Source organism: Taudactylus pleione, unplaced genomic scaffold (assembly GCF_031769625.1).
Source record: "Taudactylus pleione unplaced genomic scaffold, aTauple2 ptg000055l, whole genome shotgun sequence".
Taxonomy (NCBI): Eukaryota; Metazoa; Chordata; class Amphibia; order Anura; family Myobatrachidae; genus Taudactylus; species Taudactylus pleione.
In genome coordinates, this window is record NW_028284457.1 from 6,740,206 (window position 1) to 6,754,107 (window position 13,902).

Consider the following 13,902-nt stretch of genomic DNA (forward strand, 5'->3'; position numbering starts at 1 on the left):
GTCTGACTGGACTTGCACAGGTTTTCTGTGAAGTATGAGGATTGCTTGCTGAAAAGCCCTTAGAACCGCTTATGTTTATTGGAACCACGGACTCCTCTATTGTCCACCTTCCTTGGAAGAGGTGTGAACCCGTCACTGCACCCCAACCTCGGGGACAGGCGTACGTTGTCAGAAGGACCCACTCCGGGATCCAAAAGGGGCGGCCCTTGGTAAGGTGCCTTGTGTGGACCCAAGAAAGTCAGAGACAGATGTACCTCCAGAGACAGTACCAATGTCTGGGTTTGTATCCGGTGTGGAGATCCGTCCCATCTGGAAAGGATCAGTGTCTGTAGAGGCCGGGAATGGAACTGGCCATACTCCACCATGTAGCCCAGTAACTGCATTGCCAAGTGAATAGACAACCGGCGACTGTGCAGACAGCTGTTATCTTGTCCCTGGTCAAGAAAATCCTCTGTTGTTGAGAATCCAACAATGCCAGAAGATGTAGTATCCTCTGTGAGGACTTCTTCCAGTTGCTCTGTTATTGTCAGCTGTAGATGCTGAAGTAGTAATTCCGGAGACCTGGCTAGCAATAGTAGGTCGTACAGGTAGGGCAACAGACTGATCCCCTGCAGCTGCAATTGGGCCGCCATCACTGCCATAAGTTTGGTGCCTGGGTGCCGTGGACAGTCCAAAAGGCAGGGCCTGAAGCTGGAAGTGTTGTTGCAACACTGCGAACCTGAGGTACCTTTGGTGAGCCGAAGCGATCGGGACATGCTGAATGTCCAGAGACACCATAAAATCCTCAGGTTCCATAGACAGTATAATTGACCACAGGGTTTCCATTTTAAACCGAGGCACTCGGAGAAACCTGTTTAGGGACTTGAGGTTTAGGATAGGCCTGTATGCACCATTCGGTTTAGGAACCAAAAAGAGAGTGGAATAATAGCCCATTCCCCTCTGGGGACTAGGTACCGGAACTATAACTCCCTGTAGGAGAATAGATCGTTTAACTTTCTGCAGTTCCAATGCCTTTTTCTGATCCATCTGATGTCCCGTAGGGAAGAATTGATGAGGAGGTCTGTATTGGAAGGAAAGGGCGTAGCCTTGAGAGGCCACTTCCCTTACCCAAGTGTCTGTTGTGGTATGCCACCAACACTGGATGAACTGAAGAAGTCGGCCTCTCACCTTGGGGTCTCCCAAGGAGACGCCCATCCCATCAGGCTGAGGGTTTAGCGTCGGGGTTGGCAGCTAGACACCTGGTACTACAAGCCTGCTTTTTGGGCTTTGTGACCTTCTTAGCTCCTGACGGTCTGGGAAAGGACTGAACCTTGGCCTTACCATGAGGATGGAAAAAGTCTGAAAGGACTGAGTTCCAGATCCTGATGGCATTGGGGCCGAAGGTATACAGGCAGACTTGCCAGCAGCCAAAGTGTCCACAATTTTGTCCAAATCTGGTCCAAATAAGACCTGGCCATTAAAGGGTAAACCTTCTACCCTTTCTTGGAATCAGCATCCGCTCTACAAGATCGCAACCAAAGAGCGTCTAGCTGATACTGCAGCCGATTAAATGCGAAATGTTAGGAGGCTAACATCCAAAGCAGCCTCATTCACATATGTAGCCGAGTCTGAGGTAACCTACCTCAGACTCGCTGAGGTAACCTACCAGTTCAATTTGTTCACTGGTAGCCCCTACAGGCAAGGACGCTTCCAAGGCATTTGCCCAACGTTCCATGGCCCTGTCCATCCAGCATATAGCCATAGCTGGCCTAGCGACCCCCCCCCCCCCAAAGAGGGAATAAATGGACTTTAGGCACACCTCCACTTTTCTGTCCGCAACATCCTTTAAATGACGACTTGGACGGCATAGGAAGTGTCGCACTTTTGACAAGGCATGTAATATGAGAATCCACCTGAGGAGGAGTTTCCAGTTTAGAGAAATACTTCTCCTCGAATGGATAAGTGACTTCCAAATGTTTCTGCGGTTGAAACCTCCTGCCTGGAATTTTCCAGACCTTTTCCAGATGTTCAACTAGCTGATCCGACAGGGGAAAAGCCGTCGCTGAACTTTTCACTTCTTTAAAGAAAGCATGTTTCGATTTGGCTGCTGGGGTATCCTCATCCCCAATATCCATAGCCACACGGACTGCACAAATGAGGCAGTGTACATAAATTTTGGACTTAGGCTCCGCCTCCTTTTGAGGGAGCTCTGTATCAGAGAAGTCCTGAATTTCCCAATCATCAGCCGACACATCATCTTGATAATACGTGGACTGGGATGACAGTACCTCCTTCCTAGCAGGGCGCTGAAAAGACTCCCCCGTAAAACCTCAGTCAGGTTTTGCACCGTTTTGGAGAGAGTATTAACCCAAACAGGTTCAGTCTGGTAGGCAGTAAGTTGTAAGGGCATATTATGAGCCACAACGGGGAATCCCCTGTGACGTAGATGGCATAGCAACCTGCGGAGCGTACCCCAATTATGGGGCCATTAGAGGTGCAGCAAGCCAACCCATCAGGGTTGATAGTGCTTGTGCAAAACTAGCCCAGGGCGGCTCTTGAGAAGAGCTGGGCCCAGCAGGTAATCCTGCATTTCTGGTACACAGGGTACACAATCCTCCCACAATAATCACTCCCTCCTTTTGTCCAGCAAAGCACCTGTTGCAGGACTGTGTAAGGGGGATATCAGCCTGAGCAGAATCACTGCCAGACATAATGAATGTATGTGTCAAACGCCTCATGTCAACTACTTAGGCTCCGCTTTCACCACTAAACTGTGAAGTAATTTGATCCCTCAGCAGCACTGTCACCGCAAGGGCTAGTGAAAGAGAAAGTACAGGGATAGCTAAAATGGCTGACAGAGAAAAGGAGTTTTACAGTCAGTCAGACAGCGCTAGCAACAGACACATACAATGCCAGGAAAACCTGCATTATATTGCACTATTATCAACTAACTAGACCTTGTGTCTAGTTGGAATAGTGCTACATACACCGACCTGCTTGGAGGAGGGGTATGTAGGGGGACCCAGGCTCCACAGCTCCCTGTGAGACTAGTCTTTTATGCACATTAAAATGGCCGCTGGAGGACTCACAGGCAGCGTGCCTGAGGGAGGAGAGCTGCCTGCAACCGCCGTGGAGAGGTGCGCAGTGCAGCGTGGGAGGGGCCGGCTGTGCCATACAGGGAAGGCCCACTCCCCTGGCGTGCTATTAACCCCTGGGATGCCACAACGTCCGCACGTTGTGGCCACCTATCCCTGGTGGTCTAGTGACAGCGCAGGCGCCGTGCCTGGTGCCGCACGCAGCCTCTTACCAGGGACCCCCAGGCCTGGGAAGTATATGAACTGTGTCCGCTGGACAGCCCATGCTGACCACTCTGCAGAAAAAAACAACTATTTTCTGGGCTGTCAATGTTGACAGCCCCTCTTGAAGTGACCCGACTCCATGCCGAGCACCTACAAAACTGAGGTGCCTTGGCCTGGGGGCGGGGTATAGGAGAGGAGCCCGGTGCATCCTGGGAGCACAAATTTAACTATTGAGGTGCTCGACAACTGACGTAATCAACCTATACCCCAAGGTATCCTGTGCAGCCCTATGGACCATGCAGTAGAAACGAATTTATTCTAATTTGGAATAAGGCTGTAACATAACAAAATCTGGAAAAAGTGAAGCGCTGTGAATACTTTCCGGATGCACTGTACACACACACCAATCAGCCATAACCTTAAAACCGCCTGTTGAATATTGTGTGCATGAACTTCAGAAGACCTCTGAAGTTGTCTGGCACGTTAGCAGCAGATCTTTCAAGTCCTGAAGTTGAGGTGAGGTCTTCATGGCTAGGACTTGTTTTTCCAGCACATCTCACAGATTCTTGATTGGATTGAGATCAGGGTTATTTTAAGGCCAAGTCAATATCTTGGACTCTTTGTCATGTTCCTCAAACCATTCCTTAACAATTTTTGCAGTTTAGAATGGTGCATTATCATGCCGAAAGAGGTCACTACCACCAGGAAATAACGTTGCCATGAAGAAGTGTACTTGGTCTGTAACAAAGTGGTATGTGTAATTTTGGTGTGTGTCGAATTAACATCCCCATGAATGGCAAGACCCAAGGTTTCCCAGCAGAGCACTGCTTCCGACTTGACTTCTTCCCATAGTGCATCCTGTTGCCATCTTTTCCCTAGGTAAACAAAGTACACACAACCAGCTGTCCAAATGATGTAAAAACGAGATTCGACAGACCAGGCCACCTTCTTCCATTGCTCTATGGTCCAGTTCTGACACTTACGTGCCCATTGTAGGCGCTTTCGGCAGCGGACAGGAGTCAGCATGGACACTCTGATCGGCTGCGGTTTACAGTCCTATACTCAACAAATGAGATGCACTGTATGTTCTGCCACCTTTCTATCATAGCCAGCATTAACTTTTTAAGCAATTTGTGCTACAGTAGCTCTTCTGTGGGATTGGGCCAGATGGGCTAGCCTTCACACCACACGTGCATCAATGATCTTTGGGCGCCCCATGGCCCTGCCAACGGCTCACTGGATGTCCTTCCTTGGACCACTTTTGGTTGGTACTTATCACTGAATACTAAGGGCCTGATTCAGCTTCAGAAGGAATAGCCAAGCTGCTAGCAAGCAGCTTAGCTATTCCATCTGTGCTGATATGGTATGGCAGCAGGAGCCATCACTGCTGAATTACGTATCCGAGCTGCGTTGTCCAACCCACATTGGATACTCTGCAAAACATTGGCTGGCTAAGGTGACCCATGGGGTCACGCAGACGGCCGTCGCAGCTGCGAGGAAGAGGCTAGGAAATCTCAATTAGCCGACAGAGATCCTGGCCTCTTCCATCTCCCCCCAATGGCAGCGACACGCCTCCGTTTCAGAAAACGGAGGCCATCACCGCCCCCAGACAGCAGCAGACTGTCAATCACTGACAGTCTGCACCAGTTTAAGTGCGGGCTCGCAGACCCGTTCTGCACATGACTATCGGGAATCTGTGTTCAGCAGTGCACTGACATGCACTGCTGAATTAGGCCCTAGGAACGCCCCACAAGTTCTCTGTCACTATGGACCCAGTTGTCTATCCATCACAATTTGGCCCTTGTCAAAGTCTCTCAGATTGTTACGCTTGCCCATTTTTCCTGCTTCCAACACATTAATCCCCTATCGCAATCATCTGGCTTTGTAAAATATGACAAAATGAAATATATAATTTAATTTGGCATAATAAATTATGGGGATAGTGTTAGGACTCTCGGGGCCTGATCCAGCTTGGATCACAAAATAGCGTACGCACGCAGTTTTACTACGAATACATGCTAATCCATAGTAAATCTCAATGCCGCCGCACCACTACATAAGGATGCCCACTTCACCTACATGCACATCCGTAATGTTTAGCAAGACTGCGAAAACATCGGTAAAATATAGAGTACCATCGGACCCATACGCAGAGTTAAGGCAGGTCAGAACTCACTCAGGAATTGCTTACTTCAGCGCACGCTATGAGGACTCAGGCTGCGAATGCTATCGCAGTGGATAATTTATGCACGCCCATGCAACGGCGTTGAAACACACTGGCACACCTGCGTTCGGCCGACCACCCCCCATCGACACCCACTAACAGCACTTCCCGTCAATCACTCTGCAATCGCTGCCCCGATTGCAATGACTGACTCCCCCGGAAACGATCAACAGCAATCAATAGAAGCCAGTTACCTGCAGCCAATTAGTGGTCGAGCAGAGTGTGGCATATGACCAGTTGTCACACAGGTGGTAAGGAAAGTAAACATGTGAACTGTCCCTAATGCTGCTGCGAACTTGACTGGGTGGTCTGCTGGTGGGGTAATTCAGTGGTACTGAGCTTGGTGTAGATGTGGGAAGTGACGGACAGGAAAGGGAGTGCAGTTACACAGTAATGGGCAGTCACCAGCACAGGTTGCTGGAGGGCTGCCTGTTCCTGGTACTTATGTATTAAGGACACTTGGAGACAGTGTGTGCAGTGGCAAATGCTGAACATGTTGGGGAGTCCTTACTACCTGGAGCAGGAATAAGCTCTCCAGCTGTTGTAGCACTATACAGTAAGTCCCAGCATGCCCTCACAACTGTTCAGCAGTTTCTGTGATCTGTTCCAGCATACTGCTGTCCAGTGACTCGATAGGTTGATGCGGTTTTGAGGTAGAATCTTTTTTTATTTCCGGGGAGCGGGAATACCAGCTAAAATCTTACCTAGGGCACCAAATTGGTCAAGTCCAACTCTGCACCAATACTCATAGCTGCTGTATCAATAAAACATTTTTTAAGCAGACTTTACCATACCTCAGAAGCTTGTAGGGTTCTCTAACATGACAATTTCCTCTTGTTGCATCTCAAACAGACCGCAACATGAGACAAAAAGTCTGAAATGGCTGTTATTGTGACTGCAATGATATAAGTATGGATGTTACTGCTATTAAAATTAAACAAAATGTACAGATTATGCAAAAAATGCTCCAAAACCCAGAAAGAAAAGACATTGTTGCTGCTCAATGATACACAGATCACAGGGTGTCCTCGTGAGAGATACTTACTCGTCCCTTGGATGGGCTTTTCGGTGTATGGAATTGAGACTTGATTTACTTTCATGGTCTTCATTTTCAGACTCAGAATCAATGAAACTTATGCCTTTACTTATATTAAAAAAGGAAACGTCATTATGTCTTTTGCCTTCAGGAGTCTCTGGGATGCTGGTCACTGCAAAAGATATTAATATTTTGTTTTTTGTGTTATTTTTTTTATTGTTTAGCGATATTAGACATACTTGTCCATACATTGCTTACATTACTATACCCAGCAATGGTTTGTGATATAACAAAACCTAGGCAAAGGGGAAACACCAGTGACAATAGTGTCAAGTAATTCAGTAAAGGTGCGTACACACGGTACGTGTGTACGATAACTATATATCGGTTCATTTTTATGCAGTGAACGACCAACGATGCGCGTTCCCGCATGGACGATAATGATATCTATGGTCGTCCGTACATGCAGGCCAACCTGGACGATATAGTCAAGAATTGCCTGTTCAGGGATGTGGCAGGATGACTTCACTGAAAGACATCTATCATAGATATCTTTCAGTGTGTACACCCAATATCGTTTGTCCTGCACTACAGAAAGTTGAAGGGAAATCGCTCAACAATATCGTTCATTGAACAGATCGTACAGTGTGTATGCAGCTTTACTTCGTATTTCAAACCACGAATATCCACTTGGAAACAAACAGAAGTGAGAGAAATGCGGCAAATTTAAATTTAAATACTCATTCCCTATCTTTTAAAAGAGGAACACAAGAGTTCAGAAAACCACATAAAAAAAAAGGGTTTGGGTCTAGAACTTAAAATGTTTGGAATATATATAGACCAACATAAAAAGGTTTTCTTATTATAAGTTTATATTATGTATGAATTTATCGTTCTTGATCTGTATCTGTATATGAGGTGGAACTCATATGACCGGTATTTGTAACACTGAATTGGAAAGAAGTGTTTGAAGACGTATGGAGTGGGGAAGCCTTTTCTTATACGGATGAATCTATATAACAATGGTTGGAGCGGGAGAGGGGGGGGGGGGTTTGCAGGAGGGAGGGTGTGGGGCATGATGGGGGCTGAGGGGAGCGTGGAGGTAGTCTGTGCGCAGCTTCCCTAAGAGGTGTCCGGTCTCTAAATTGGTATCTGAAGGTTTGGAAGGGCAGCGCTGCACATGGGTAGGTGGGGGATTGTGGTGAGTGGGGGAAAAGTAGGGGAGGTGGGGGGGAGAAAGGGGGTGCGAGCGGATGGGGAGACGGGGGAAGCCCGTGAGGTGGGGTGGCTGTATGTGGTAATCTATACTGGTGTGGGGTGGTGTGTGATGCTGGAGTGAATAAATACTGGACAGTGAATACTGGGTGAACAAGTGTTTATAGCAGTGTACAAATAAGCCCTCCCGGGCTCAGAACCGTATGAGGCTCGTTACAGTCCAAGGGGAGGGGGGGGGGGGGGGGAAGGTTTGAATAGTTCCAAGGTCCCCCACCTTGGAACTATTCAAGCCTGGCTGTCTCCGTGGATGCACAGTCTGGGGCATTCCAGTGCTAGAGCGGCGTCCCGCTTAGACTTTATCACTTACCGGTAAGGGTGGTGGGAGGGGCAGGGGTCCAGCTGGAGCCTTGTGTCCTTGTCGCTTGGGTGCGCTGGTGTTGGACCGGGGGCGTTGTGCTGTGGTGCCCGGTGGTTCGTCTCACTCGTACTGGTGCACGGCGTCACCTTGCCGGTGGTCTGGGCGGGATGGTGGTTATCATAGCAGGTAGCTTTCGATGTCTTGGCGGTGGGTCAGGACCCTTCTTGAGGGGCAACCCCGTGGTTCTCTTAACCGATGTAGAAACCCATGCGTCCACGTTTTCCTCGCTGGGAACGTGATGTTCTTGTCCCCCAAGAAGGGTGCTGACCCACCGCCAAGACATCGAAAGTTACCTGCTATGGTAACCACCATCCCGCCCACACCACCGGCAAGGGCACAAGGACACGAGGCTCCAGCTGGACCCCTGCCCCACACTCCACACTTACCGGTAAGTGATAAAGTCTAAGCGGGACGCCACTCTAGCACTGGAACACCCCGGACTGTGCATCCACCCCCTCACCAACAGGATATGGACTTTTTTCCTTGGACTGTAACGAGCTTCATACGGTTCTGAGCCCAGGAGGGACTTGCACAAGTACTTTGAGCACTGTCTCTTATTTGTACACTGCAATAAACACCGGTTCACCCTGCATTCACTGTCCAGTATTTATTCACGCCAGCATCACACACCACCCCCACACCAGTATAGATTACCACACACAGCCACCCCACCTCACGGGCTTCCCCAGTCTCCCCATCCGCTCACCCCCCCCTTTCACCCCCATACACCCTCATCCCCCCCCTTTCCCCCTCCCGTACCCCCTCATCCCCCCCCCTCCCCCAGTCATCACCATCCCCCACCTACACCTGTGCAGCCCTTCCAAACCTTATTATACAGATGAGTAATGAAACTTCAGGTAAATGGAATGCATTGGAGGCGCATGTGCACCGCGTGGTGTGTAGATCGAAACGTGATTGGCCAAAGCAACAAACGAATACAAGGAGTGCTTACAGTAGATATATGCTTTGAGGAAGATCACTTGATCAAAGCCTATCAGCGTGACCCTGCCTGATCAGTTATCTGTGGACATCACTGGAGAGAGGGTGATTTCGGATCCTACAAACACGTGGGACTTTTTTGTATGGACAATATGCAGTAGATACTCCAGTGCATATTGTGAAAGCTTATTATATGAGAATGATCCTTTTACTTAATAGGAGTCTAACTTTTAAAAAAAAAAAAAAGTGTATACTTTTAAAGAAGGAATTATGTAATTGTCTCCATTATTTTCCTCCCTGTTCTTTATATTAAATGATGTTGATTAAAGACCAAAGAACAGAAAAAAAAGTCGACTGGTTTTCCTAAGTGGTGGACTGATATGCACGATACCCCTTACTTTTTTTTTTTTTTTAATAAGCAGAGCCTTAACAGAGGATCTTGTAGTTCTATCTAGTGCCATTTGGCTTCTATCAGGATTTGGAATTCACCAATTTCAACTTCTATTCAGCACAAGAGGGTGCTCAGAATATTTTATCAGACTGTGCTATGCTTGATTTTTAACCCTTTCGTAGCAGAGTGTGTTTAGACCCATAGGGAACATTTTAACATTAGCGCTCGTCACATTCCAACATCAATTTTTTTATGCATTACTCACAAAAATTATACCATTTTTTTTTGTTTTTTTTAAGATGACTTTGTATATTCAGAAAATACCACAAGTCTTTTTTACTTATTCTAACATGTCAAAAAATAAATAAACCAAAGGGACCAAAAAGTGTTCTTTAAATTGAAACTTCAAGAAAAAGAACCAACATCATGATTGTACAGTATTTGTGTTAATAAACACCGCAAAGAAATACTTTGTGGTTCTTGTTTCAACAGTAATCCAGCTTTCCAAAATAGCAACAGCAGGCTACTTACTATATGTCGGTTAAAAAAAAAAGAAAGTCTGTACTTGAAGGAGAATGAGATTTTCATTTTAAAATTTTTACCGGGTCAATTTAAACTCTTAAGCTGGGTACACACCTAAGATTTTCTGTCCAACCATCCAACTAGTTGATTGGTTAGAATGAAAATCTGGTAACGTATGGGAGTAAATGACAATCAGCAATTTGCTCCCAAATGCCGGAAAATGGACAAAAACTGTTGTTTGAACAAATTGTTTAGATCAAACATTTAAAAAACTTGTCTAATTACCATTTTCACCTGGGTTTTTTTTGCATTTAGGAGCAAATTGCTGTTCATCAGTTCCTCCCATATGTTACCAGATTTTCATTCCAACCAATCAACTAGTTGGATGGTTGGACAGAAAATCTTTACGTGTGTATGCAGCTTTACTTTATGTACCAATAATGTGGCAGACTAACAAGGCCTATTATTTTTTATTTAATTAAACAACCTACCACATTAAATGAGGGGACCCCTTTTTTATGACACAAGATGTGGGCATTAGATCAAAAAAACTGTGTAAAATTATTTATGCATGTACAGTCAATTATCTGGTGATCACCAGGAAAGACCCAAACACAATGTCAAAGATACAATATTTATTAGAATGAACTGGGAGTCAGCAATATTTAAGTTTATGGTTTAGGAATTAATTTTAACAAAAAAAAAAAAACACGTGTGTGTCATCATACACTGTTGCTGCAGTCATGCCAAAGAGCCCCTCTCAGTGGATCAGATCCCGTGCCAAACATCCTGTTTGCATCTTTTGTTCCCAAAAATGCGTCCTAGTCACAATGTGATGCAACCAAGATGTATCAGTAGCGTGCACTGATTAATTTGATATGCAACACTTGGATGTGTGTGTGACCTGCCGTTTAGGAGATGCTCTGATTTAGTTGTCTAGCCATCACAATTTGGCCCTTGTCAAAGTCGCTCAGATCCTTGCGCTTCCCCTCTTTTTCCTGCTTTCAACACATCAAGAACTGACTGCTCACTTGCTGTCTAATATATCCCACCTCTTGACAGATGCCATTGTAACAAGATAATTAATGTTATTCACTTTACCTATCACTGGTTTTAAATGTTATGGCTGATCGGTGTATATTTCAATTGCAATAGCTAACAATGGTAATAATAACAAATAATGTAAATTGCTTACATTCTTTGTTATCCAATTCAGATCTTGGAGTTCCAGGGCGGCTCGTTCCTTCTTTTTCATTAGAGGCTTGGTAGTTTTTCCTGCTCTCATCAAAGCGGAAGCGTTCAAGGTTAAACATGCTCATAATGTCTTACTTGGTCTGCACCACTGAACAATCTGCAAGAGAAATTGATTGTAGAATACTATGAACACAATGCATAAATATAAAAAATATGTACACTCTTTTTTAAGCGGTTTAACTCTCCATTTATGGCCTTAGCTGTGCCTAATACAGTAGGTATAATAAGGTATTTCTGAATGGCTTTTTAGTTGCAGCAAAAAAATATTTTCTTGTTTAACACTTCTATCTGTGATTTTTGGCATTTTGTTATCCAATCATGTATTAGTAAATACATCACTGCAAAAAGGATGACAATATTATTATGTTTGGGTGCATACTTGCAGACTACTTAAAGGATATTCCCAGCAATAAGGCAGTGTCAGACAGATTTAATGCAGCACTTTGTCAATCTCTTTGGTATTACAGGTTCTCAATTCACTTTTGTTCCCTTCATGTTAACTCCAGGTAGTTTATGAATTAATTTCAGAACACTGCAGTCACGATGACAGAAAATCTAGGACATTCAAATTCTACTGTGTCATCAATAGGGAGGCAACACATATATTATGTAGCTGCCAAAAATAACTACTATCTTTTCTTAGGCATGTCACAAGCTAATTATTGCTCATTTGCAGCAATACGAGATGCAGACTTAACTAGCTTGGACCTAAAAGACTTTTAGGGGTATTCAATATGGGTGCATTAATATCGCACTTCTGAACTTTTTTGCGTTAATATTACTGGTTTTAGTTTTACACCGTATTCAATTTCAAAGACTTATCACAGTTTTCAAAAGTCTTTGCTAAAAAACGGGGTTTTCATCATTGAATAGGTGTCGAAAAAAAAAGTGCAGAATTGGGGTTTAGGGGTGCAGGCTTAAAAAAAATAGCCTGCACCCCTGAGATTGACATTTAAAAAAGAACTGTCAAAAAAAGTGTAAAAAAAAAATAGGGACACCCCAAAAAATTAAAAAATTGGGGTGCAAAAAAAAATGGGAAAAAAATTGTTAAACAATAGGGAAATAGGTTCAGGGCTATTCTGCAAGTATGCGGCAGATGTTATCTAGAATAGAATTATAGCGGCAGGTGCACAAATGCACAATTTTTAAAAACTGACTTTAGGGACATCAAAATATGCTAGTACCCATTTTCATGTACCCCAAATTTGATGGGACCACTTAAAAAAACGAAAAAAAAAGTGCTCTTCTGCATCACTTCTTCAATGTCGGGAAAAAAGCACCTGCTGCGGCTATTTAAATCCCCGACTTTCAATTAAAGGCTAAAACGGGGGTATCCATAGTGTTCCCCCATGTTTTTACAATTTTAGGGGGGGTCTTACAATTATTTTAAGGAAAAATTCTGAACTTTACGCAAATACAACTTCGGAGTTTCCCGTTTTCGTTAATTTTATTTTGAATACGGGGATAAGCGGGAGCGCGCACCATACCTTTACGCAGAAAAAAACTCCGATATGAAACGTTAACTTCGCCAGGGAAGTTAACCTTTCATATTGAATACCCCTCTATAGCTGCATGTAACATTGACCAGCTGATGTAACAATTTACATTTCCAACACAAGGAGGTCTGCTTGGAATTTCAGTACTCAGGAAGTAGACCTGATCTACATTCTTCATCTTCAACTTTTATTTTCCTAAATTTGGCCACTGCAAAATATTGCATGTAATTTCCTTACCTCACAAGAGGTGTGTGTGTTCCTGCTAGACCAGGGCTTCTCTACACTACTGAAAAGGGGCACGACAACCCCCACCTCGTCACACTAGGGCAAGTGCTCTGCACTTACAGAGGTGCTGGGCTTCCCCCAAGCTCTTCCCTCACTGTGAATAGATGCTGCATACACGCTCCACTTTTCCCAACCGCGGGCTATTGCGGCCCATGGGTGGGGCAGGCACAGGGTGCTTTTGCGAGGCCCCCTACAAGGGCAGGGCGTATTTTGCCACTTTAAAATCGGGCAGGATGCGGCACCCGCTAAAACAGCCTAGCGGGAACACACTCATATAAATCAGTGATCAAGAGAAAAATTACCCAATGAGGCCATGGTCATCAGGTTGGGCGCCCTGTGGATCCTATGGACTTCGAAGAAATAGAGTTAACAAAAGGTAAGTCTACCATAACTCTTAATTTCTTCTGCAGGGTCCATAGGGGATCCACAGGGATCCCCTGGGAATGTCCCATTACAGTTTCCCTTAAGGGTGGGGATGCTCCTGAACAGAAAGGAGAATCCGAAGTCTAAAGGAAGCATCTTGAGTGGCAAAGGTATCAAAGACGTAGAACCTGAGAAAGGTGTGAACGGTAAACCACGTGGCCGCCTTGCACAATTGTTCAGCAGAAGCACCACGTCAAACCGCCCACGAGGGTCCCGCAGACCGAGTAGAAAGTGCTGTAACCCTGTTTGGAACAGGAAGATTAGCTTGCGTGTAGGCCAGCTTGCGGAGCCATCGAGCCAGAGTCTGTTTATTAGCTGGCCAGCCTCGCTTGTGAAAGCCACACAATACAAAAAGAGAATCTGATTTCCTAACGGAATTTCTACGATCCACGTAGATCTGAAGAGCATGAACCACATCCAA

General features: G+C 45.3%; 1 protein-coding gene across 1 annotated transcript in view; it reads right to left on the reverse strand.

The window, feature by feature from the left end:
• The window catches only part of SMARCAD1 (SNF2 related chromatin remodeling ATPase with DExD box 1), a 136,312-nt gene that overhangs the window by 100,396 nt on the left and 22,014 nt on the right, over positions 1–13,902 (reverse strand). The window contains exons 2-3 of the mRNA XM_088464429.1: positions 11,219–11,374; positions 6,548–6,710 (exon numbers count right to left, since the gene is read on the reverse strand). Coding sequence (XP_088320555.1) covers positions 6,548–6,710; positions 11,219–11,342 — 287 coding nt within the window. The 5' untranslated portion in view covers positions 11,343–11,374. The remainder of the gene's footprint in view (positions 1–6,547; positions 6,711–11,218; positions 11,375–13,902) is intronic.